Below are 27,738 nucleotides of genomic sequence, written 5' to 3' on the forward strand. Positions count from 1 at the left end.
CGGTCAGGCCCGCACGTTCTAGGTACATAGACGGTTCCCCCATGGCCTGTACCCCGCATTGAGGAGCATTGTTGGTGTGCTATCCCCTCGTCCTGAGCCCCCCACATCGAACTTGGGTGCCACAGTACTGGTGGCTAGGCCAAGCGAACTGCGCATCTGATTGTTGGAAGTAGGAGGCATGCAGCCTGCTGCTCTTCTTCCTTTCGGTGCTGGAGGCACCTCATGCTTGTCACAGGGGTAGGCAGCACACACTGGCACAGTGGGCACTGTTCAGACCATTAACCAGGATATATCTTGTCTGACTTTCTGTCATCACTGGGGTCTGGATTGGAGCGCCTTATTCTATCTTTGGCCAGCAACTGACTGTACAAGAGTGGGGATCTGCTAGATCTTCCCCCACTAGCCTGTCCTCACTGCCAAAGAGGCTGTCCTGCTTGCCTGCACATCACCTTACTTGGTAGCCAAGTGATGCTCTTGTCTCCCCTGCATTTTTCTGACACCACCAAATTCTGCAGAGAGTGGCATACACTCTTTAAAACCCAGCCCTTTGCCGTGCATGGAGTGACATCCCCCTACGTGGCCAGGGCCCAGGCGGAGGCTCAGAATGGGACTTATAGCACAACAGTCTCCCCCAATTCAATCCTGTCCCTGCGATGTACTGTCCTTCGGATCGCAGTGCGCCATGGGCAAGCATGAGGCCAAGCAATCCAAACTTTAATATGAACAGCAGCGCGCCTCCAGACAACCTGACTGCACTGAGGATGAAGTGGCCGGACCATCGCTGGGGGAGGACTCGGGGTGCCACGTTGCAGATCTAAAGGAGATCCTCATGGAGGTCAAATCCAGCCTGTAGGCAATCAATTCCAATCTAAATTTGCTCACATCGTGCTTAGACCATGTAAAAAAAATAGTAGACAAACACATCAGCAGGCTCGTCCAGCTGGAAGCCCGCGTCTTAGATGCAGATGAGTCAAGTTGAGTCGGGACTAGAGCTCTTAGATGCAGATGAGTCAAGTTGAGTCGGGACTAGAGCTCATCTCTTGCGGATGGACAATGTGCTGGAACTCATGAAGGCCAAAAACGAAATCCTCGAAGCGCGCTCACAACGCAATAATATCTGCATTGTGGGCGTGCCTGAGACCACCGCAATATCCAAAATGGAGGACCACATGGAAAACTTGCTCAAAGACCCTTTAAGTGCTGAATTATCCTCTGCATTCTCACTGAAAGGGGTCACAAGTCGCTTGGGAACTTCGGTGGGGGCAGCTCTCTCCCATTATAGCTCGACTGTTGAACTACAGGGATAGAGACTCGATCCTCAGAATGGCTCGAGAGAAAGACCAACATCAGGGCAACTCGATATCCTTTTACCCTGACTTCACCCTGGCCGTCCAGACCCTCTTCGCAAATTTCTGCCTGCCAAGCGCCTGCTGCACCCTCTTGTACCCGTCAAAGCTCAAGGTCAGGTAGGATGGCAGGTCACAGTATTTCACAGATGCTAAACATGCCTTGAAATTTGCCAAGCAACAAGACAAGTCTGCTCACGCCGGTGACCTCTCCCCGCTCGTCAGCTGGGGCACAGCTAAGTGACAACGACTGAATCCGTGTAATTCATTTGTGGCTCTTGCTTTACATATTGTTGCTGCTCCTTGGTATCTTAGCAGGACCTGGAGCATGCTTGCTTCTCCCGGCTGTTGGGTCATTGGGCTGCGCTCTCTCTGTTTATGTCTAACAGTACCAGCTTGTATTTGCATGCTTCATGGGAGGGTACTCAAAATCAATGGGGAAAGGTTCACTAGTCCTGCATAACCTATGTCTGCAGGTAGGTAGATAGGTGTCTCCCAAATAAAAGACCCTCATGCACGTGTTGTTAGAAGATCTCAAGTGGGTGAACATTTTTGTAGTTGTTCTTTTACAGTTGACATTACTGCGGTGCTCGCATAGTCTTTGTTTCGCCTTTCGGCATGTCATGCCAATGTATCTCATTTGGCATGGACAAGTGACCATGTAAATGACATGGCTTGTATTACAGTTAGTATGTCTCTTTAACTTCCAATTCAAATCCGGAAGTAACTGCAATTCCTTTGTGGGTTTTGTAATGTCGCAGACTGAGCAGGCCTCGCATGGGGTAGTGTTCCGTTACTGGAGGGTTGTTCCACAACCCTGGTTGATCCTTCTTTTTCTTTGGTGGTGGTCGTGTATGTACCAATAGGTCCTTAAGGTTTCGACTTCTCTTGTTCGCGAACCTTGGTTTCGGCCAGTTCAGGGTGTTAGATGTTACGATTCTCCAATTTTTGTTGATTATCTCTGAAGCATGAGTATGAGAGAGTTGACGCCTGATGTGACCTTGATTCTGTGTAAAGTATTGCCATTTTCTAGTTTCTTTTCAAAATCAACTGATTTTGAGACTGTACAATTGTACATAACTGTGTGTTCTCCCTTACCTTTTCCCCTATATGTTGTGTGTACGTTTTTCCTTTCATTACAGGTACAATGCGACCTCCTATTGTCAGAAGAATCAGGTTATAAATTTACCTATTATTTCACCTTTATTCACTTTATCACTTATTGGTCCTGAAGAAAGCCTACTGACCACATGGCAACCAAGGCTGAAACATGTCGACCGTATTTTAATTTCACTAATTGAGTGCGCTCGAAATTCATAGACAATTCCACAGCTGCACAAACATAACTTTTTTGCCCGAATCCAGACCTATTAAAGTTGAATCCCTGGCTGTCCGGGTATTTTAATATCCTCCCCTTTTTCACTTTTTCACCACCCACAATCCACGATCACTACTGTTTTAACCAAAGGTAAAACCTCCTGGCGGAGGGTGCATACAAAAATTCACCCAAGGATTACGCACACACGTGTAACAAGGAGCTGGGACACATCATATACCGCTACGAGATCTTCTAAAAACACGTGTATGAGGGTCTTTTATTTGGGAGACACCTATCTACCTACCTGCAGACCTTGGTTATGCAGGACTAGTGATCCTTTCCCCATTGATTTTGAATACCTAAACGGAGACTGAAAGGATCCGCACTCTCTCTCCCTCCTCCAATTGATCATTCATGGGAGGGTACGTCATGTATGGGAGGACCAGATGATGCTCTACCCTCAGCCACCCAACCTCTATGGCGGGTAATTAGCTTGGCGCTCCCATTGCCCCACGGAATGACCCTATTTCTTTAATGTTAGAGGGTGGATTAGCACAACCTAATTGGGGGGTTGGTGTGGGAGGGGATGGGCTAGAGTAAGCAAAATCTTAGTTGGGGTTGGGGTGGATGGGTATGGGACTGTTTAAAAAGTTGTTGGGTATTTACTGCGCATGGCTTTCCTGGTATGAGTTGTACATACACATCTGGTATTGATGTTACACAGTCATTCATTGCCTTCGTCGCTGCCCGATTCATATTCCTTTGTCTTTGTCTAAGCCTGTAGTGAGATGTCCATGGTCACTTGCCTAACTTGGAACATACGTGGACTGAATAATGGCCGGAAATCCCGATTGATCGACAATCCAGTGCAGTTAACTATTCAATTGCACCTTTCTCTTTGTCGTGCTTTCTCCTGGCATCTACCCCGAGCGCATTGCACAACTCATTGTTTAAGGGGGAGTTCCGAACGGCAATTTCGAAATATTTTGAGTTGAACTCTAACGCTGTTGACTCACATTCAGTTCTATGGGATATTTGCGGCACACTCACTAGATTAGAAGCTGAAATCTCAGCATTGGAAATAGACTTCTATCAGTCCACTAATCCAGTCACAGTGGCTAGTATCCGGTTCAAACTGTCAGAGTACCAGGACGTGGCTTTGTGTGAGACTCGTTATCAGGGTAAGGAGTCCTTTGCTCTCAGTTTTGGTGTAGGTGACCGCCCGGGTAGAACTCTTGCTCGTATGCTCCGTAAACCACACACTTCATCCCACATTTCCGAGATTCTAAACTTTGATGGTCGCACAAGCTCCTCTCCCACAGACTAACTCAACACGATAGCTACTCTTTTTGCCCATCTATACTCACGATCTCCGATAGCGGATTTCACCTGCCTCCAGGCATATCTCGAATCGATATAACTAGTCTGGTTATCTGACACCCAGTGGGAATTTCTATACTCCCCCATTACCATTGAAGAATTGTCTTGGGCAATATCGAACCTTCCTCCCGACAAGGCCCTTGGCTTTGTTGGGCTGCCCGCAGCCTTCTACAAGGAGTATTTGCAGATTTTATTCCCTAAACTCCTGGACATGTATCAAGGTTCTCTGTCATCTGGCTAAACCTGACAGACCGGCGAACCAATGAGACTCGTACCGACCCTTGTCCTTAATAAACATGGGCACTAAAATTTACGCTAAAGTATTAGCAAACCGCATGCAATTTCTGTTGCCCGTTATGGTGCGCCCGGACCAATCCGGCTTTATTCCTCATAGCCCCAACAGCTGTGTGCCGAGATGCGCGTTCGCAGAGTGGTGGAAAAGGGATTTGGCCTCCGACCACCTCTCAGCAATCCCACTGTGTGGAGCTTGCTGGAGGTAACAGGTGGGCTAGTTGGCCGCACAGCAGCAAAGGGGACTTCATTCCCCAACCAAAAGTGCGCCCCCCCTTCCAAAACAGTTATATGCCCCGGGGACCCCATACCCCGGGGCTAGGCCTTTGTCTACATTTTTAAAGAGGAGAGGGGTCAAGCGGCCCCTCCCAGGCCATTTTCGGCCCGGGGACCATATGCCCTGGGGCATGACCATTTCCTTTGGGACTGCAGGGGGGAGCCTGAAGGCCCCCACCGATCCCAGCCCGCTCCCACCACCTGCAGGAGCCAGAGTTGCTTTTTACACTCTGAGAGCTGCTAAGATGCAGCTCCCTGGGGGTAAAAAGAAAAGTGTTCCACTTCGAACAAGGGAGAGCACAATTCTCGCACTTGTTCAAAGTGGAGCATTTGTTTGCTATGGGATCCCATAGCAAAGGGCAATGTCCCGGGGGTAGGCACTCTGGGACATTGCTGGGAGGGGCGGTTCCCAGGGCCATTTATGGCTCCATGAGGAGGGCAGTGCAGCACCCAGGGACATTTATGGCATGCCCCCCTCCAACAGAATTGGGGCCCGGGGAGGTAGCGTTCCCCAGGGCTGCGGGGGGCCTTGCGGCCCCCTGCACTTTAGAGGATTAGCCCCAGAGAGGTGGCAGCCCCCGGGATGGGGGCCTAAAGGAAAAGAAGCACGAGAGCCAACACTTTCTTGTTTTAAATAAATGAACAGGCCTAGGGGGTCATGGTGTTTCTACCCTGCACCCTTATCTTGTGTTTTGACCTTTTTTTGTGACTTGGTTCAACCGAGTCAAAAAATGGCTGACAACACTTTCTGGTTTGAAGTGTTGGCAGCCAATCAGAAGTCAAGCACGAGATTGCAAGGGTTCACGGATCCACCGCGACCACAGTTGTATATCTGAGAAATCTTTACATTTCTCAGGAACTACTGAATGGATTTACACCACTTAACAAAAAGAGTGCTTTTTGAACCAAGAGCTAACTTTTTACCAAATTCGGTGTAATTCCGTTCAGCATTTCAGGCTGTAGCAGTGTCTAAAGTTTCCTAAGGAAATTAACATGGTGATTCTCATTTTTTTCTCAGCCCCGCTTGACAAATCACTCCAAAATTTTGAAGACAGCAGCTGATGTGACCGGCCCATTAGTTTTGAAAATTTCACGAAGATTCGTCAAACAGTGTCTAAGTTCTTGGCAAATCAAATAACGCTTTTCATGTGGAAACTAGGTTCTAACTATAACTACTAACTGGCGACCGATATATATATATATATATATATATATATATATATATATATATATATATATATATATATATATATATATATATATATATATATATATATATATATATATATATATATATATTTCCTTCCTTCCTTCCTTCCTTCCTTCCTTCCTTCCTTCCTTCCTTCCTTCCTTCCTTCCTTCCTTCCTTCCTTCCTTCCTTCCTTCCTTCCTTCCTTCCTTCCTTCCTTCCTTCCTTCCTTCCTTCCTTCCTTCCTTCCTTCCTTCCTTCCTTCCTTCCTTCCTTCCTTCCTTCCTTCCTTCCTTCCTTCCTGGATTTTTTCCCTATGGGATTTTTGAAAATTCTATGTCTAATAACTTTGGCGTTTGTGGACGGAATCGGCTCAAATTTTCAGGAAAATGGCACATTTTGTTTCTGAGCAGCCCCTGAAAAGTTGGGGGGGGGGCCGAGAAAAAAGGGGGGTCCCAAAACGCGTTTTCCCCATGTTAATTTCCATAGGGCGGTTGGCCTCACTTTTAGCTCGAACGGCTGAATGGATTTGCACGAAACTTGGCAAAATTGTAGGGACTGTTAGCCCGATGTGCCTTTGCTAGGTCTCAATATATGTGCTCCAGTGGATTTTGAGAAATTAACGTTCAAAACAAGATATATATCTGTAACAGCGCTCCGGGCTGCGCTCCGGTCCGCTTACTTTTCGCGAAACGGAACTTTGCGATGCGAAGCTGATTGGCTCCCCGGTGTCTGTCAACATTCTAAACAGTCCGGAGCGGCCGCCATCTTATCTCTCGGTAGGATCGAGAGAGAAGAAGAGGTGAAAAACGAAGGGGGAATTTAATGAAAGGGGGCAAGGTATACCCCTCTTGACCCCCTAGGAATGTTGTTGGGGTTATTAAAGGGTCCCGTGGGGAAAATAAAAAAAAAATTGATTTTTCACGGTAGAAGCGCTTCTCGGGCCGCGAACTGGGCCGCAAACTGGTAGCGAAACGGGAATTCGCCATTTTGTGCTTCGTTTTAATTAAATTACTAGGTATAAGGGGGTGCGGGAGACGTATCCTAATCCCTTATGTTTTCTGAGGGTGGCTGAGGAGGCTCATATATGTTGATATATGTCTTCCAGCGGCTGTGCGTGCGCCATCTTGTCTCTCGGTAGGATCGAGAGAGAAGAAGAGGTGAAAAACGAAGGGGGAATTTAATGAAAGGGGGCAAGGTATTCCCCTCTTGACCCCCTAGGAATGATGTTGGGGTTATTACAGGGTCCCGTGGGGAAAAAAAATTGATTTTTCACGGTAGAAGCGCTTCCCGGGCCGCAAACTGGTAGCGAAACGGGAATTCGCCATTTTGTGTTTTGTTTTAATTAAATTACTAGGTATAAGGGGTTGCGGGAGAGGTATCCTGATCCCTTATGTTTTCTGAGGGTGGCTGAGGAGGCTCATATATGTTGATACATGTCTTCCAGCGGCTGTGCGTGAGCTTTTTTTTTTTTGCTGCGTGACGTCTGTTAACGTTCGATTCGATGGAAATCAGGAAGTGTTGACCGCCAATTTGTCAGTGCGATAAAATATTTTGTTATAAATGAATCCTTATTGATAAACATTGTCTGCGCCATCTTGCCTTTTTTCCAATGCCACAATTTTGTCGTGCACGGCAGCCATTTTAGATGCCAGGCCGGTCCCAGGCTATCACCTAGCCCTGCGGATGTAGTTTATGGCCCCAGCTGTAGAAAATCCAGACATGCCAACCCTCCCGATTCAGGCGTGAGACTACTGATTTCAGTGCTAGTCTCCCGCCTCCCGATTTCTGCAAGCAAAAACCCGGGGGCATATTACCAACAACTAGCGATAATTTTTGTCTCTAACTTGTTTAGAGACAAAAATTATCGCCGCACATCGGCGATTTTTATCGCAGATAAACCTTGCTATTAGCAAGGTTTATCGCAAATGCGATAAAAAACGGCCGCAATGCATGAATATCGCTGAAAAGTCAGCGATATTCATGCATTATCGAGCAAATGCTCTTAGCCATGTTATCCACCTCCCATTGGATAACATGGCTAAGAACTGCTCAGGGCAGGTGTTAGCTTTTGGAGATATTCGCGCTTAGCGCGAATATCTCCAAAAGTTGGTAATAGGAGATAGCGATGTTAGGGACTGTTTCCAGTCGCTAACATCTTGGCACGCCCACTTTGCATGTCATTAGTGATAAATATCACTGACATGCAAAGCGGGGCCCAAGATGGTCGCTATCTCCTTTTAGCTGTCACTAACTGGTGTTAGCGACAGCTTGGTAATAGGGAGATAATTTTATCTCCGCTTTCTTGGCTTTTAAAGCCAAAAAAGCGGAGGTAAACCCCCTTGATAATATGCCCCACGATTCCTCGGGGGTTTCAGGTGACAGGGCTTGGTATTGTGTTACGTGGTAATTCTTCCAGGAAACGTCAGAGGGTCGATGCAGGGGTTCTAGAAGGGGTGATAAACCATTTAAGCCTCATGAACAAGCGCATGGTCTTTTAAAGATCTGTGAAGTACTCGGGGCGGCGGTGTGTGTGTGTCCTCTTTCAGGAGCGGGCGGGGGGGGGGGGCACTGCCAGCAACTTGCCAGGCCAGGCAGTGTTCAACACTTGCATCACCCTTTCTCTGCCTGCTATTGCGCTCCATGCTTCGGAAAGGTAAGAAAAAGAACGTGCATTTGAGTTTGAAATGTCCGATCCTGTAGCAGTACACTTGCAAAGCCCACACATGACAATAACCCGATTCAAGGCCCCATTCACCCGATTTTTTAAAAATATATAGCACTCCAACAAAGTAGGATTATAAAACTTTATTAACTTTTAAATATAACGAACGCAACAAAAACTGTAAATACATTTAAACATTTTTTGACAAAAAAAAGCAACAATGGTCAGAAGCTGTCTTTTGTGCGAATAGTCCCAAGGCAGCACAACGTGCTGAGTTCTGGACGGCACCCAGGTGATGTCACCTGGGTGCCGCACTGGTTTTTGGTTTCCTACAATGCAGCTCAGAAAAACAGCGTGGGGCGTCCCGGGTGGTGCGGGGGGAGGCCTCGTCAGTAGCGGTCTGAAGTGCGAATAGTCCCAAGGCAGCAGAACGCGCTGAGTTGTGGATGGCACCCAGGTGATGTCCAGTAAACTGCCGCACTGGTTTTGGTATCCTACAATGCTGCTCCGAAAATTGGCGTGGGGCGGCCCGGGGGGGGCGTGGGGAGGCGGCGTGAACGGGCCTCCCCAGGTGGCGGCCATCCAGCTGAGTTGCGCCCGCTCTTGCGGCTACAGCGTCTCGCTCACCATGTAGTTGAGTTGCGCCCACTCTTGCGGTGCAGCGATAGGCGGCTGCCACAGGACTCTTAAAATGGCGGACGGCTCTTCGGTTTTGGGCCTGGTCCACTAAAATGGCCCTGGGACACCTTGGAACTCAGACGCTTGCCTGCTAGGGCTTGGGCTCCATTCTCGAAAGCGTCCCCTACAAAAGTCTTGGGGGCCCTCGACTCCTGCAGGCTTCCGGTGGGGAGCGGCTGCCATGATTGCTCGCGGAATGACCACGACGGAGCCACGAGATGGTGGTGCTCTCATGCTGATGCCAGCTTCAGTCTGAAACATCCAGAAACAAGGTGGGGCTTTCATCGTTTGGGAAAAAAAATGTTCTAAACCAATGAAAAGTGTTATTTTTAGGTCATATGACCAAGCCTTCCATCTTTAGGAAACCAAAAGTAAAATGAACCAATGAAAAGTTTTATAAACAAGTCACATGACCTGTTATGCGGCATAGGGCTACAAAAAGCGTAGAAAATCCGTTGGCACGTGAGGCGGCGTCAGTAGCGGACCGATGTGCGAATAGGCCGAAGGCAGCACAACGCGCCGAGATCCGGATGGCACCGAGTTAGTGTCCAGCCAGTTGCTGCTGTACTGGTGTGGCTATCCTACAATGCTGCGCCGAAAGTCGGCGTGTCCAGCTGAGTTGCGGTCACTCTTGCGGTACAGTGACTCGAACGCGCAGAGATCCGGATGGCACCGAGGTGGTGTCCAGCAAATTGCTGCACTGGTGTGGCCATCCTACAATGCTGCGCCGAAAGTCGGCGTGTCCAGCTGAGTTTCTCCCGCTCTTGCGGTACAGTGACTCGAACGCGCCGAGATCCGGATGGCACCGAGGAGGTGTCCAGCAAGTTGCCGCACTGGTGTGGCCATCCTACAATGCTGCGCCGAAAGTCGGCGTGGGGTGCCCCGTTGGCTTATGAGGTGATGTCAGTAGTGGACCGATGTGTGAATAGGTTGGAACCAGCACAAGGCGCCAAGATCCGAATGGCAAGTCCTGGATGTTGAGTGCCATAGTTGAGAGTTCTGAGCAGTGCTTGTAAGACTGTCTGAAGTTTATTTGCACCTGCTGCAGCTTCACTATTGCCCTGGTGTGGCCAAAGATCGCACATGACATAGGCGACCGGCTCCCGAGGTCCGGCGGAACTTTTTTCCTTTTCCTTTTTGCTTCTTGTCCCACAATCCGTTTCAACTGAAGACACGACCAGGTCCCTGAATGTGTGCAGGGGGACGTTATTGATTGAATCAAAATGGCGGCTTCACTCAAAGCTGACTCAAGCGTTGCTGTTGATGCTATACAGACAAAAATTGGTTTTCAGTTTGTACATTCTTCAGGATTTTTTTTTCCATCCAAGGCTGATTGAGAGTTTGTAGAAAAATGGCTTCAGATTTTCCACATACTACTCTTCAACATTCTTCCTAAATGTAACAATGTGAGACTCACTAGGAGAACGGCTGTTTATCTTTCCTTTCAAAATGCTGCCAACAATATTTTCTGAATGGAAGACACCATCTTGTAGCATAAAGGGCCGAAATGGGTTCTGGTCTGGCCGATGGTTGGTGGAGACATTTTGACTATATCTTGGACCTGCCCGGCCTCGCCCAAAATGGCGCCGGTATGAATGGGACTCGTACTTCCTTGTTGTGTACTGGTTGAACAACTTTGATATCACGAGATATGAATGCAGTTTTGATGCTCATGGCGGGCGGGGACGAGAATTGATTGAATATTTTGACATCCCTATTGATATTAAGTTCTGATGTGTTATTGATTACTGTAGTATTGAAAGTTCGAATTAACGTCACCCATGGTACTTGCCCGCAAATGTATATCTAGATGATTTTTTTGTAAGTGGCTCTGTCGTAATTTAATTACAAAATGTACGTCCACCGATTCCGCAACTGTTAGATACCTTAGTTCTTGCAACCTAATGGCCCGCTCGTTACGTTCCTCTATAATGTAAATGTCTCCTCATCATATACGATTTCAGTTTGCTCCGTGGCCGGCCCACGTGGTTATAGGCCCGTATTTGTATACTGAAATTTTCTCAATAAAGGTTTTTAAAACAAAACATGGTAGTAGTATTTACATTGGTAAAGTTTTTACTTTTAGTCACTGTTTTTGAATCAGTAAAAGGCAAGTGAAATAAAGCAGTCCAATTACATGACGGATAAAAGGTATAATACGTAGGAACGCAGTAAAGATAAATGGTCAAGGGCAGTTGTGTTTTCCACTACTGCAACATAAAGTGATCGATAAGAATCTGATAATCAGGCGTATCGGCGACTAAGACAGCAGGCCGAGTCTCTTTTACTCAACGGCTCCGTCATGGAACGAAGAAACGCCCTTTTTCTCGAAAAAGGAATATATTTTACTTGCAGGACAGTTGTAAATTTTCCGGGAAAGTACATTAGCCTGGAATATTATAATATATATGTTTAAAAAAAAAAAGTTCGAAATCAATAAAAAGCGTATTTTTTAGGTCATATGACCAAGCTTTTCTTTATTAAAATAACAAAAGTAAAATGAACCAATAAAAAGTTTAATTAACAAGTCACATGACCTGGTATGCCTACGTTACGCGCTGCGCGCCGCGCCCCGCATCACTTCCGGGTGCGCTAACGCGGCGTGTCATATAACGCATTACGCGACAACGTAGGTCAAGAATATGGTCAAAATGTCTCCACCAACCAGCGTTCGGAACACAACCCCTTTCAGCAGTCCAAAAAGTTCTGTTAAATGACAACAGAGGGGACAGGCAACAAGAACCATCAGTCAAAGAGGGGAGGGCAAGTTCTTCTCTACCGGGTCATGTTGGGGCTATACCGGAACTGATCGAAATGGTAGTCTACAGTGTTTCTGGATGTTTCAGACTAAAGCTGGCGTCAGCATGAGAGCACTACCATGTTGTAGGTCCGTCGTGGCCATTCCACGAGCACACATGGCAGCCGCTCCCCACCAGAAGCCTGCGGGAGTCGGGGGCCCCCAAGACTTTTGTAGAATCTTCACGGCTGAGGGGACGCTTTCGAGAATGGGACCCAAGCCCTATCAGGGAAGCGTCCGAGTTCCAAGGTGTCCCAGGGCCATTTTAGTAGACCACGCCCAAATCTGAAGAGCCGGCCGCCATTTTGAGAGTCCTGTGGCAGTCGCTTATCATTGCATCGCAAGAGCGGGAGCAACTCAACTACTTGGTGAGCTAGACGCTGTAGTCGCAAGAGCGGGCGGTAAACAGCTGAATGGCGGAAGAGGCACAGTGTAGCAAAAACGGGCGGAATGGCAACTGAAACGGTAAAGGGGCGCCCCACTACAGCGTGTCTTCAGGTCAAATGAATTGTGGGACAAGGTCCAGAATGGAAGAGTCATCAAAAGGCAAAAAGTTCCGCCGGACCCCGGGAGCCGGCCGCCTATGTCGGGGGCGATCTCAGGCTAAACCGGTGCTATAAGACTTGGGGAGGGGGTCGGAGCCAAGCGTCTTCTCCGAGTCCGTGCCATCACACCGCCCCTCGGGGGCCTCCGTCAAGCGGTTTAGGGAGGTACCATATCACATTGTTTTCAAATGCAGTCAGGTCCACAAACGACCCTCACTTACTTTGAGAATAGTGAAGCTGCAGTAGGTGGAAATAAGCTTCAGACAGTGTTACAAGCGCTGCTCAGAACTCTGAACTATGGCACCCAACATCCAGAACTTATGCCATTTGAGAATGGCAGTGACATCGAAGCAACTCAGGGACTAAAACCATTAACGTACTTTCACGTATGAAAATCTTACTTGGGGAGGGGGCAGGAGCGAACCGCCCCCTCCCAGTCCGCGCCACCACACCCTATGTTGAAAATCTGAAGCCATCGTTCTACAAACTCAACCAACCTCGGATAGAAAAATCTAGAAAAATGTACAAACTGAAAACCAGTTTTGGTCTGCATAGCATCATCATGCTCGATCGATTGAGCTAGCCGGATCGGGCAATAAAAAGTATAAAATAGTTATGTAAATAGTTATTTAATAAAATGTTTTACCCTGTTTCTTTGCTGGTGTGTTGTATATATTTTTAATAGTTGCATAGGGTTTGTCGTTATTTTGGGCGGGGTGGGTGACGGAGCCGAGCTGTCTTGCAGCCCTCATGGTGTGGAGCTCAGTTCATCTCACTATTTTCGTATTTCTCAAGAAGGGTTGTTCCTAATATTTCTATTTTAGCGAGGTCAAAAAGAGATCCAATTAGTGGCCTACTGATTTTGCTCGATTAATTTTATTTTTTTACACGATTTTTCACGATTTTTCACTATCTGCAAAGACTAAACAGAGTATTGCGACTTTGTGCTTCTTTGTAAATAGAGAATGAACCAAAGAGAATCAATTGTAAAACAGTAAATGCTTGGATAACAATCAATCAAATGGAGAGACAAGCAGGCACGACGGATTACAACGGGGGTAAAGGCCTGCGTTAACTACTCTTCACTATCTGCAAAGAGAGAGTACTACTAAGAGAAAAGGGGGGGGGGGGGCAGCGTTCAAAGCACATCAGCGTGCATAAACACGAAAAAGTTTTTACCTATCACGTACTTGACATTTGACAGCTTTTGAAATTTGCTATTAAAAAACCATTGAAATTCACAGAAAAAACCATAGGTTATAGACCATATATAGTTAGGAATTTGCATTTACAAAACCTTGAAAATTCACTGAAAAAACCATGGGTTATAGACCATATATAGTTAGGGATTAGCCTTTTCAAAACCTTATTTTACTCACACAAAACCATTGAAATTCGCATATATAGTTAGTTGCACTAACTATATATCGCGCACCCGCAATCCACTGCTGATGATGTCACATATTACATCATTCATGACATGGTTAGTGACATCACTGATGACATCACTGATGACATCTCAAATGACATCACTGATGACATCTCAAATGACATCACTGATGACATCTCAAATGACATCACTGATAAAATCACTGATAACATCTCATTTGACATGACTGATCACATCACTGATGATATCATTCATGTGATAATACCATGAACCTCTTCAGACTCTAATATAACCTTAGATACAATCAGTGTAAACAGACAGTCACAGACTGTCACTCATCCATGGAGTTACTCACACACCTAGTCAGTTATGCAAAAAAATCAATCACACCTCCATTTTCTCAATTATACAGTTATACACACCTTACTTATTCAAACATATACTAACACATATTTACTCTCTTATACAATCCCTGATACATGTTCACGATGATCCATACAGCCACTCACACATTCACTGGCTCTTATGCACAGTTATTTATATATGTCAACTTTCACATGTACTGTGTTTTACATATGTACTTACTTTGACATGTAGCACTGAGATATCCATTCACTCACTAATACACTCATGCACAGTCAACCGCACATACAGCTGTTTCCACATGCACTTTTGAACCCATACATATAGTGAATCAACTACTCACACATCTATGTACAGAATCACACACCTCCCAGCCACCCATACACACACACTCAGTTTCCCATACAAATACTTGGACAACCAATGAATTACCCATACAGTTACTCATATAGCTACTGATCAACATATGCAGCAGTTTGTAGAACAACAGATATAATGATGCACAAATTAAAACAGTTTAGTCACTAACCCATGCACTCAGTGAGACACATTTAATCACTCACTCATACAGTCAGTCATGCACCTACTAAATCCTTCATCCAGACACTTATACATCCACTCATTCTTCAATATGTAAGACATATTTTAACTTTACAGAAACATACAGTCACTGGATGTTGTCATCAGTGATGTCATCAGTGATGTCATTTGAGATGTCAGCAGTGATGTCATCAGTGATGTCACTAACCATGTCATGAATGATGTAATAAGTGACATCATCAGCAGTGGATTGCGGGTGCGCGGTATATAGTTAGTGCAACTAACTATATATGCGAATTTCAATGGTTTTGTGTGAGTAAAATAAGGTTTTGAAAAGGCTAATCCCTAACTATATATGGTCTATAACCCATGGTTTTTCCAGTGAATTTTCAAGGTTTTGTAAATGCAAATTCCTAACTATATATGGTCTATAACCTATGGTTTTTTCTGTGAATATATATATATATATATATATATATATATATATATATATATATATATATATATATATATATATATATATATATATATATATATATATATACATATATACACAGATGGCATTTAAGGGGCAGCAGTCACTTATTATCTTTAGTGGTTATCGGCGTTCTGTGCGCAAAAAATAGAGTATAACTACCCAAAGGAATGCTTTTCAGCAATCTTAGAGTAATGATTGAGTATGTAAAAAACAATAATGCTGTAAACCAATGCCTTGCAGCTCCTTTGGAGCTTTTTGATGCAGGTTCATAGTTCAATGTAATCTATTAGAATGACCTATCAACGGCAAGTAACAAAAGGATCTGTGTGACAAACGTATTAGCCTAATGAGCCATTTACATAAAATCCCTGCACTTAAGCACCATCAACCAGTGGAGAATAGGAGGAAAATAAATAAACCAAAAATCTTGATCAGTCCAATGAGTGCTATGGGGAAGGTGGTAGTGATCTTATCCTGAATTCCAGTTTGTACAGTCGCTTCCACCACTCTGAAAGCACTTATCTAAGCCTGAAGTCCACCCCTTGGACTATGCCATCTAGGGAATCCGTGATTTCTCCATTTGTAGTTCTGTCCTACAGTATTGACCAGGGTCTCCACAAATTGCTTCTTTCTCTTGTTTTTGTGACAGGGTTGAGATTTTATTTGCACGTTTTAGCTTGTCTCGGCTTGATGGTTTTCTCCATGTCAAATGGGGGCTCAGCATTCTCCCATCTGGCTTTTTCCATTAGTGTTCTCTCCTTCCACAGATTACAGCCCTTCTCTTCGACGCAAGCCCCATAATCCCTGTCCTACAGGGGAGGGAGGATATTTAGGTGATTGTTGTTTCTCAGTCTTGCTGCACCTCTCCTATTTGTCCGCTTCCTGTTTCCAGGTTGCGTGGTGTATGTCCTACAATCCTCTTCACTTTTGAGATCCGTTTCATCAATGTACTAAAAAAAATTATTATCAGATATATGATGATCCCGTCCGTAGTAGAGATGTTTGATTCATACCACTCCATATGAAATTGATGGGTATGGTAATGTTTGGTTAGTACATAGCTTGTACTGTCCTCTAGAACGTGGAGCACTACATGGCTAGTATGGACATACTTCTCCTTCAACTGTTGATTGCATTATTATTTCTGTATTGTTTGAAGATATATTAATTCTTATTGTTCTTCACATCTAATGTCCGGAACTAATTATGGTGCGAAGCTTCCAATGATTTGAAATATTGAAGGACATATAGTTCAAATGTTCCTATTCTGAACCTACACTGGATTGTGGCGAAACACAGGTTCAAGGTTTTTGAAGCCTGTAAAAAGTAATAGAGAAGAGTTCAGTTTGCCTGCGAGAAAGCAGTTAAGTTTATTGTTTCAGGTTATTCGAGAGAAGTCCATTCTGAACAAAAATTGGATTCTGTTTAACAGTGAGCACATTCTCAAGTCCTTTGTTAAGGCCTTTCATTTGTTGATATGAGATGATTACTGTTCCTGTATTGACCTGTGTCTCTGCTTCACATGGTCCTGGGGAACTGTTTCTACTAGATTGGTATTGATTGTGTTTTTCTTTTTCTCGCCCTTGACTTCATCCACCATCTCTTTTCACTAAACAGCCTTCAAAAATGCGGTTGGAGGCATTAAAAGGTTTTGTCCTATAACATTGCCTTCTCCTTGATTATGAATGTCTTGAGTAAATTGAACCTGATGTGCTTCTGGAGTGGTTAATTTTGTTCGTCCTAGCTACTGATGTTTGTCCAGTTATATGGTTTCATCTATGTCTATATTGGTTGTATATCTCGTTTCTTTGTGGTTGTTGTGGAACCACTGGTTCTGTTTCTGGCTTGTAGTATGTGTCTATCACGTATGAGAATGCGCATGTGTGTGTAAACTCTGAAGGGGTTTTCTTAGGTTTGGTTACTTACTGGTTTAGAGATAGCTTTTTTTGTAATCTCTAGCCTTTGAAATAAGTACTCAAGACGTTTCCCGCGGGAGTCATTGTGATTTTATTTCCTCTTCCTTTTCCAAGATTTCATTCAGCAAATCATCACTGAAGTTTTTTCACAATATTTATTAAGGGGTTAACTAATTCCAAGAACATCTATTTCTACATAGTTCCTGTCATTTCAGAATTGAGTGTTATCCCGTAATCTTTGGGTTCTATATCAACTAGGAGTATCTCATAGACCTCCTTAGTGCAGCACCATAGTGATTGCCAGATATACCCACACAACTGTGGCTAGAAGGGTGTTTTATTTTTTTCTCAAAATCATCTTTGTTTTTTAGATAAAATCACACTATCAGCAGGCCGTCAGGGCACCTCATCACAGAGTTGGATTGCTACTTCCAGAAGTACAGTATTCATTAGTACAGAGTTGGCCAATTATTGGAACTACAAACCCTACAAATAAAAGTGCAATACATGTTTATGTTTATGTTTGGATGCTTGTAAAGCACTCGAATGCCGAAGCGTCTTAGCGCTAGGATGTAGGGGTAGAAGGAGATGAGGCTGGGACGATCATGAGAGCATAGCCTATGTGGTTGTAAAGAGCCAGGTTTTGAAGTTCTTTCTGAAACATTAAAGATTCGGCTGATGTCTCGGGGACAGAGGCAGTTTGTTCCAGCGCTTGACCGCGCAGTGTGTAATTGCCATCTGGCTCGTTTATACTTCACGACCTCTATAAGACCTTGACTGGCCGATCTGAGGGCCCGAGTGGGGACATATGATGTGAACAATTTTTGAAGATCCTCTGCGCTCCCTCCATTTATGGCCTTATAAACTAAGGTTAAAGAGTTAAATCCGACGTGCTGCCTAAAGGGCAGCCAGTGCAAAGATCTAATTCCTGCTGACATTGGCTGTCCTCTATGTAACCCCAAAAGGAGTCTGGCTGCTACATTTTGCAGAGACTGTAATTTTTGCAACTGGACTTTATCAATTCCCAAAACAGTGCATTCAAATAGTCCAATTTTGATAGGAGTAGCGCGACCATCACTGTTTTTTGGAGCTCTTTAGGGATAAATGGAAATATTTTTCTCAGAATCTTCAAAAGAAGATAACATAAGGAAATGAGATTGTTCACCTGTGCGCCGAAATTTAGCTTGTTATCAAACATGATCCCTAGAGTTCTAACCTTTTCAACCGGACGGGGATATTCTTCTGCTTCAGGTGGCCACCAGGTCTGATTCCTTAGAGGTGGGCCTGGTCCAAATTCCATCAACTCTGTCTTCTCTGTATTAATCTTTGAATAGCTCTGACTCATCCAGATCATAATGTCAGTAAGACAGGCGTGGAATCTAATGGCAGTGGTCTCTGGTTCTCTGGTGATGGAAATGATAAGCTGAGATTCCTCAGCATACGAGTCCAGTCCAAAGCCATGTCTTCTTACTACTTCTGCCAGAGGGGTAACGTAAGGATAGAAAAGAGTCGGAGATAGCGCTGATCCCTGCGGAACTCCACAGGGAAGATGGAAACTTTTAGACTGCATACCGTCCCAAAAAAGCTGTTGCTCCCTTGCCTCCAAAAAGGAGGATAATAGGGACAGGGCAGCCCCTTCGACTCCTATATCCCTCAACCTTTGTACCAGAACCACATGGTTCACGGTATCAAAAGCGGCTAATAGGTCAAGGAGTACGAGGACCGCCCTGCCTCCTGCGTCTATAGTTCTGCGGATTTTTTCAATAGCAAAAATTAATGCAGTTTCCATTGAGTGATGACGACGAAAGCCATCTGTGATGAATCCAGCAAGTTGTTTTCGTTGAGACATTCTGTAAGCACTCTGTTCAGTTGTTTTTCCAGAACCTTTGCGGCAATAGGGAGACCAGCTATGGGGCGGTAGTTCTTAGGTTCACTGGGATCTAAATTTGGTTTTTTTAGGAGGGGTGTGATCTCTGCCATCTTCCAGGTTGCAGGATAGCAGCCTGTAGCTAAGACTTGATTCATAATAGGGGTCACATTTTTGCATATCTTGGGAGCTGCTTGATGCATGATGCCGGGGGGAAGGATCAGTGGGTGCGCCTGACTTTATAGAGAGTAAATGTATTTCTACCATTTCAATATTGATTGGCTGAAAACAGGTCAGTTTACATTGGGGACTAGAGTCAAACGTTATCGGGTCCAGTAATCTAGCAGGGCACATAAAGTTGTTGTATATTTCTTTCACCTTCTCTTGAAAATAGTTCGCCACTTTATTACATAAGAACTGATCTGGCTTAAACCCTTTATCTTGCTGTGGCTAAGCCAGCGTATGAACTGTTTTAAACAGTTCCCTAGTCGAATTGCCCGCCTATTTTATTTTAGCATTAAAAAACTCGTTTTTGTGCGGCGGTAATTGCTCCTTTGTGTAATAGAGTGGTGTGGTTGTAGAGAGCTTTCATATTGCTATCATAGTTTTGCCGCCATTTGCGCTCTGCTCTCCTACAGTTACCATTTTCAAACTTTTAAGCTTGGGCTGTACAATGGCGGTAACATTTTAGATCTTTTAACTGTTGCTAACTTTTTAGGCGCAACCTTATCAGCTGCTAATGTTAGCCAGTCATTAAACTGCTTCAACGCTTTGCTATTATCAGGCTCTAAGGTATTCAAAGAAGGGTTTAGCGCTGACTCAAAGTCTCCAACCTTGGTTTTATCCCATCGTCTGATTAATGCCTTTGAGACTTTAACTTGGGCTCCTGATTGAGTCTGAATAAGTTTCAATTGAAGAGACTATGATGTCAGGGTCACTTGTGAAAATCCCATCCAGCGTATGGCATGCCAGATGGGTAGATCCACTTATCAGTTGTCCAAGGTTAAAAGCCTCAAGATTATCTAGTAGCCTAGCAGTGTCTACATTGCTATTTGCTTCAAGATGGTAGTTGAAGTCGCCAAGGATCGTGAGAGGGAGCGGGTCTGTATAGAGTTCCAGGAGCGCCAAGAGAGCTTGGGAAAAAGCTGCTCTAGTTCCTGGCGGACGATAAATCAGTATCCCCTGGAAAACGTGCAGATTTTTTAATTTTATGCGGAAGTCCATCGCTTCCACTGGAAGAGTAAGAATCTTTTTAAGCTGTATTTTAAAATAGTCATGATAGATGATCGTTATCCCTCCTCTTGTGCCCGTCGCTCTATCCTGAGAGAAGTAAGCATAACCCTCTGGGACCGCAATGTTCCAGTCAGTAGCTGAGGAACTGTTTGTCCATATTTCGGTTAGAATAACAAGGTCTAATTGGGAGAGACGGATAAGGTCTTGCAACTCATATTTATGTTTGGCTACCGAGCGAGTATTGACTAACATGCATTTAACACGTTCTGTCACTGAGCCCTTAAGACCCCAGTTACTGTTTTTAAAAGGCTCTGTCTTCACCCTCCTTTCCCCACCTTATCCGTAGGCGTGTGGTTTACCCCGATGTTGGTAAGCAATTTAAAAATGCAATTTACACAGTGGCCCTCTAGTTTGCTCTCAATCTGAGGGGAGATTTTTTACCAACCACATGTGTTAGCTCTTAAATCTAGCAAAGTTTGCCTACCATAAACTTTTGATGAAGTTTGACCAGGGGTCCTGGCGCTGGTCGGGTTCCGGGCGCTGACGGGCGCGGTCGCTCCAGCACGCGTGGTATAGTGGTGGGTCAAAAAAGATAAGAGTATCAGAAAAACAAGCGGAAGAATGCTACTTGCAGGGTATTACATTAAAGTTTATTTTATTTTTTATCATACTATGTTTCTTTAGCGACGTGGATAACTCCTAATGGGCCAGTTGCATGTCGGAAAGAAGGAGAGAGAATCCGAACGTGCCAGCAATTCCATGACACATCTCTTTTGGTGTGTCTCGATCATCCCTCTTTGATGCAGTGGCAGTAATTGCCATTTGTGAGTGGCAGAGTTACTGCGCAGCATCTCTAGGGTACCCTTCCTGCTCAGCAATGTCCGTACAATTCATTAAGGCAGTGTTCATCCTCTGCCTGCCTTGCATTGAGGAGAACTGAAGGGGGCCATATTTCTTAAAATATTTTGCCCGGAAGGCTTCTGATTTCTTGAAGTTCAGTCTCCTCGCTTTTTTACAACCATTAATGTGTTTTAAGGAGGTTGTTGCACATTCTAAGTGTAAGGAATTTGGCTCCCAGCCTTCATTCTGAGTTCTCATATTTATTGAAAACCTCGATTTAACTAACGAAAGATAAGTACTTGAATGCTTCTGATTTGATGATTTTCCGTTTATTTCAAAATCAAAGATACTACAAGACAATCATGAATGTGGCTTTTATTAAGCAATAAAGACTAAAAAGCATATGTAGCAAAAAATAGGAAACATGTTGCTTCCTATCATACATTTACAGTGCTTTGAAATGGTACAAGTGGGTATGGAATGTACCCATATAGCAAACAGAAACTGAATATTATTATGTTGCGTGTGGATTAAGTTTATATTACAAAATAATCGATTCTAAAAAATAAAGTGTCCCTATGTTTTCAGTTGTTATTAAGGAAACAGGATGCACTGTTACAGAATAAAAGCTAACCCGCCAGGCAATTTTTAAGTCTGTATTAAAAGGATCCTTCAGACTTGCTAGAAGAAAAAAAGAAAAGCCAATCATAAAATGCTTGCCAATACAACACTTTCACACTTACCTATAATAAGTGTTGCAATGAAGCACACTGTGTGCAATTGTACGTGACTGCTTCTCGAAATAACAGTTTGCACTATAACTTCCTTCCCAACTTTACCATTACAAAGTTTGAACAAAAAATGCCTTCTGAAGTTGAGGCATTCATACACGTTTTCAGTCCGATTACATCCTAGAGTCCCTTCCGTGCGCAGGCAAAATCCCACCACTCAAAGTAATCACCAAAGGCCTGTCATTTGGGCTGCTCCAAGATAAGACCGACGTTCCCAACCGAGCCAATGGCTACAGAGGGCTGACCCATCTTACTTTGAATGTATGCTTCACTGGTGGCTGACCCTTTCTTACTTTGAATGTATGCTACCCCAGTGGCTGACAAATTCTTACTTTGTTTGTCTGCTTTTCTGGTGGCTGACCCATTCTTACTTTGAATGTATGCTACCCCAGTGGCTGACAAATTCCTACTTTGTTTGTATGCTTTCCTGTTAGCTGACCCTTTCTTACTTCGAATATATGCTTCCCTGGTGGCTGACCCATTCATACTTGAATTGTATGCTACCCTGGTTGGCTGACCCACTCTGACTTGGAATGTATGCTTCCCTGGTGGCTGACCCATTGTTACTTGTAATGTATGCTTCTCTGGTGGCTGACAAATTCTTACTTTGAATGTATGCTTCCCTGGTGGCTGACCCATTCTTACTTGGAATCTGTGCTTCCCTGGTGACTGACAAATTCTTACTTTGAATGTATGCTTGCCTGGTGGCTGACCCATTCTTACTTGGAATGTATGCTTCCCTGGTGACTGACAAATTCTTACTTTGAATGTATGCTTCCCTGGTGGCTGACCCACTCTTACTTGGAATCTGTGCTTCCCTGGTGACTGACAAATTCTTACTTTGAAAGTCTGCTTCCCTGGTGGCTGACCCATTCTTACTTTGAATGTACGCTTCCCTGGTGGCTGACAAATTCTTACTTTGATTGTATGCTTTCCTGTTGGCTGACCCTTTCTTACTTCGAATATATGCTTCCCTGGTGGCTGACCCATTGTTACTTGTAATATATGCTTCCCTGGTGGCTGACAAATTCTTACTTTGAATGTATGCTTCCCTGGTGGCTGACCCATTCTTACTTGGAATCTGTGCTTCCCTGGTGACTGACAAATTCTTACTTTGAAAGTCTGCTTCCCTGGTGGCTGACCCATTCTTACTTTGAATGTATGCTTTCCTGGTGGCTGACAAATTGGTACTTTGAATGTATGCTTCCTGGTGGCAGACCCATTCTTACTTGGAATGTATGCATCTCTGTTGGCCGACCAAAATTTAATTGACACTCTAACAATTGAACAGGTAAAGGAGGCAGACCCCAAGCCCCTTTCTGTATGCAACGTTACTATTAGGATGCAGTTGTGGCTCGCATGACTCGCGGGTGGGGGGGTCACGCGGGGTGAGGGTGGGTGTCCTTACCGGGTCCCGCACCTACTCTGCTCCTGGCCGGGTCCCGCACCTGTGTTTTCTAGCTGCTTTCGTGCCTCCGGCAGGAACAGGAAGCAGGCATCTTCCATCTCCTCCCCTAAGCCAATCACAACGCTGCATGCAGCCTTCATAGAGAAAATGCAGAGTGCGCATGACTGGTTTGGTCAGCCCCAGAGGGCCGACCACACAGTCAGGGCCCACAGCATTGACCAAGACATTCCTCTCCGACCCGCCCAACCCCGACCAGGCATACCAATCTGCTTTCTCGCAGCGCGAGAAACAGAAACATAAAATGGTACTTAAAATACCATTTTATGTTTCTGCTTCTCGCACTGCAAAAAAGCAGTGGGGCGACGCTCCTTAGCCCTAATGGAGGAGCCGCCCCTGTTAGGATGTGCTGTTTTATTGGTATTACATTAGACTGGCTAATGAGCTATAGCTGTCTCTATGCTAGAAATGATGGTCACCATTTAGTACTAACATCAATTTTTTCGAGGGATACTGCAAAATGCATGCTAGTGTACACTTCCATTTTGAAAGCTCCAGTGTATTGCTCACTATTGTGCTGCTGTCCTTCTTCCAGATTGTACTAGTTTGGAAAACATTTTGTAAACTTAATTTTGTATTTAAAAAGTGCTCATAATTACTTTAACTTGTTTCAGTCTAATTAAAGCCAATGCTAAGCCACCAACAACCCCAGTAAAGATAAAGAAAGTGACAACATTTCAAGAATTTGAAAGCTACACAAGCGATGCTTGGGATGCCGGGGAAGACGATGATGATCAACTCCTAGCGATGGCAACTGAAAGCCTCAATACGGAGGTAGTGATGGAAACTGCAGACAAGGTCATCAGAAACCACAGCAAGTTACATGATCAACATAAAGTACAGGAGGAGAAACTGGCTGATGAAAAAGCACAGTTTTTAGAACTGCCTTCAATGGGGAGCAGCAAGTTGGTCAAATCAGCAAGTGAGAGCCAGCTTCCTCCCTCTACTGGTATGTTGCAAAGTGAAACTGAGAGATTGAAATGGTCATGTTTCCTTTTTAAAGTTTTCACTTACCTGATCCCATCTGTATGGTGTTCTCGGAATGTCAATACTTTCCAACTTTTTTCTTTAAGATATATGCAATTGCGTGCCCACTCACTGTTCCTGTAACCCGTATTAAGTATAACAGTGTGCTCACATATAAGAAAAGTGGTGAAAGTATGTAATATTTGCTCTAAATTATTTTAACACTGTTTTCATTTATGGATCAATCTACATTGTTGTATTCATTGATGAAGTGCATCCAGGTGTGTAAACAAAATGTAAGGTATAATATTATCATAGTCTCATTGTGTGTGGTGCTTAAACTGAAATTACGTAAATGGACTAATGTTGCAATTAATTGGTTATGCTATTAACCTGAGAGACCCAAAATAAATTTTGTATTAATAAAAATTGCACACGTGGATGGGTCTTGTCCCTGCTGAATAAGAAAAGGGTTAATTAAACAACAGGGGGTGGTGATGGACAGAATTTCTGAATTAAGCAGAATACTCTCACCCAGTCAAGAGATCAGGGCTTGATCCAACACCGTTTTTTAGCTCACTGCACCATCCCAGCTCAGAACCTGGCTATATGCAAATTAGTCTGTCCCTGGCCCAGTGCATCATGGGAACAGGGCAGACCAAACTACCAAGCCAATTCTTTCACTGGGAAGGAAACAAGCTTCCGGGGACCTGTTTCTGGCATTACAGCCGTCTTTGGCCCGGCTTGCTTGAATCCTGATGGTGCGATGAGCAAGGGACTCACGTCTGAGTATACCCTTCCACGCTTATGGTGGACAAAATAATTAAACAACAGAAAAGGGGTCATCCACCTACCTGGACTATTTATGATGGGTCATCCTTTCTGATTGTTTTTTAAAGCTTGGGCTCCTTAATGGCTGCTAGGCGTTTTCCCCTCCTGTGCTGCATTGGGCTCATTTCCATTCTTTCATGACGAGCTCAGCTCGTCATCAGCACAGCTCAACTGTGCATCATGACGAGCTGAGCTCGTCATGAGCATCGAAAGGGTTAAAAGGAAATTGAAGCTTGTTCCAATGATGGGAAGAAAAGGAAAGGGGCATCCTGCTAGCATCCATCTAGTGATCAGATTTTAAACATGCAGTGTCAGCGCTGATAACATACTGCTTGACATTATGTTGAGAAACTTTAGACTAAGTCAAATGTAGTGTTTGTAACATGGGAGCATCATATCCGAATATTGACTCTATTCACAGCTGTTTTGCAAGGAGAACTGGACATTCTCGCATAGATGCTGCTTGTGAACTTCCTTGCATTAAACTTAGGGACACAATAGGAAATAAGTTTGTCTCAGTCAGTGCTACAAAGTGACTGAATAAGACTAAACCCCTTTTGAACTTGCCTTTGTGCAGACGTGCTTTGTCAGGATAGTTTGGATTTGTTCCGAGTCTTCTGACAAAGAATTTTGTAAATAATAAAACACATTTACATTAAAGAATCCCGGGAACAGGTGAAGGGCCCGTATTTTAGTTGGGATCCATATTTTAAGATACACCTTTATCTTCATGTATATCCTCGAGATAAAAAAATAATAATAAATAAGAACATACGTACATATTTACCTACAGAGGCCTTTGGGTCAGCACTATTAATCTGTTGGTCTGGTTAGTTGGTCCTTCCCAGTTTTGCATCTGCCCACCTCAGTATTCAGCAAGGGCAGTGGGCCACCCCACTGCATCCATTGAATCTCTTGCACTTTGAAGGACAGCATTTTGACTGCTTACATATGCACTCACCTAAAAAGGGCGTGTGGACTAACACTTTAGAACAGGTGGGCCAGTACTTAACTTTGGCAATGTTGTCTTCTTTCAATCAATGAATCAAGCATTTTTAAAGGGTCGCATATCACCTGTGAGGGGCTCGAGGCATTGGAGCTATTGGCTGCTGAGGGGAGGTTTGATCATTCAAACAACCAGGTCTTTAACTCCCTTCTTTCCATTGTCTATCTTTTTCCGAGTCATCTCTGTGTGTTTAATGTATGTGTTTAGGTTACAGTAAGGCAAAGCCAATACAACGTTTTTCTTGATACCAATAAGAATCACATTTTCCTGTGAACTGTATTATAATTCAAAGGGTTTCTCTTCAAAGCACACCTGACTTCAAGGAAGCACCGGGAGTGTCCTGTTAAAATTATATGACATGGTTGTTTAAAAAAAATGATTGCAAGGATATGGCAGCCAAGTTTAGGCTTCAGCATGTTTTCTTTTTGCTTTTTATTTTTGTGGCATATGTGTGTTTAAAAAAAATAGAAAAACCTAAAACTAAGCATTGTACCAACTTACCAAGTTGTATTGGTAAGTTGATGTATTTGTGCACATAAAAAATGGAAAGAATCAGATAGATGACTGTAAGGCAAAATTACTCTAGAGATGTCAGTAGAGAGATATATGATCCCTTGGGCATCGAAACGGGTGCCCAATCCACTCGTTTGCTTCATGGATAAGGTTTTAACTTTCAGGAATAGTGGCCACCTACTCGAAATTTGTAGTTTATATGGAAGGAGTGATTTGTCTGGGTAGGGCTGATTCCCCATTGATTTGACTATAGACTTTGCCACGCCTCTGAGTAGCATGGTAGGACTGTATATTTTGACTTGATGTGCATGCAGGGCCTTTTCTTCCTCCTAGTCTGGCTCCAAGAGGAAATAAGTATGAATGAACCCATTAATGCCCGAGAAGGATGAAAGGCTGCCAGCCACCAAACTATCCATTGAACTTGGGCAGCGAGGAAGTACTGCTCAAAATGCAGGGCGACTAATCCATGGGCGTGCGTAGCTTTGCCAGTGCCACCCTACCCCGCAACTTATTCCAGCTGAACTTGCGGATTTTTTGGTCAAACACACGGAAGAATTTACCAGGGATGTAGATAGGCATGTTAGTAAAGAAATACAAGAGGTGGGGCAAGGCCACCATTTTTGGCAACGCCACCGTCAGTGGCAACGTGCACCAGTAGGCCATCTGTGTATGCAGAGATATTATCGATCGAGTGACATTGCCTTCAAATAAATCAATTATGGAGTGGTAAATCTGCACCCCTAGATATCAGAATGTGTTTTGCTGCCAGTTTAGATGCATCCCATGAATAACAGCACACGGATTAGGAACATCAGGAAGGAAGGGAAACAGGCAATATTTTGCCCAATTTACTTGTACCCCAGATATTTTTGCAAAATGTGCCAGAGTGTAAACGATCATGCTATGAATGTGATACATGTCTTGTATGTAAAGCAGCATATCGTCGGCATATAATCAAATCATGTGTGTCCTGTTGCCCAGATGGATGCCACACTGTGTACCCCAGTAACGCATGGCAAGTGCTAGTGGCTCTCTCGCCAGTGAAAACAATGGG

The 27,738-nt window shown here is 44.2% G+C and overlaps 1 protein-coding gene across 1 annotated transcript in view; it reads left to right on the forward strand.

Moving 5' to 3' along the window:
* The window catches only part of TBC1D22A (TBC1 domain family member 22A), a 2,197,648-nt gene that overhangs the window by 224,969 nt on the left and 1,944,941 nt on the right, over window positions 1–27,738 (forward strand). The window contains exon 3 of the mRNA XM_086967294.1: window positions 23,983–24,317. Coding sequence (XP_086823420.1) covers window positions 23,983–24,317 — 335 coding nt within the window. The remainder of the gene's footprint in view (window positions 1–23,982; window positions 24,318–27,738) is intronic.

The sequence above is a fragment of the Lissotriton vulgaris genome, chromosome 1_1 (assembly GCF_964263255.1).
Source record: "Lissotriton vulgaris chromosome 1_1, aLisVul1.2, whole genome shotgun sequence".
Classification (NCBI taxonomy): Eukaryota; Metazoa; Chordata; class Amphibia; order Caudata; family Salamandridae; genus Lissotriton; species Lissotriton vulgaris.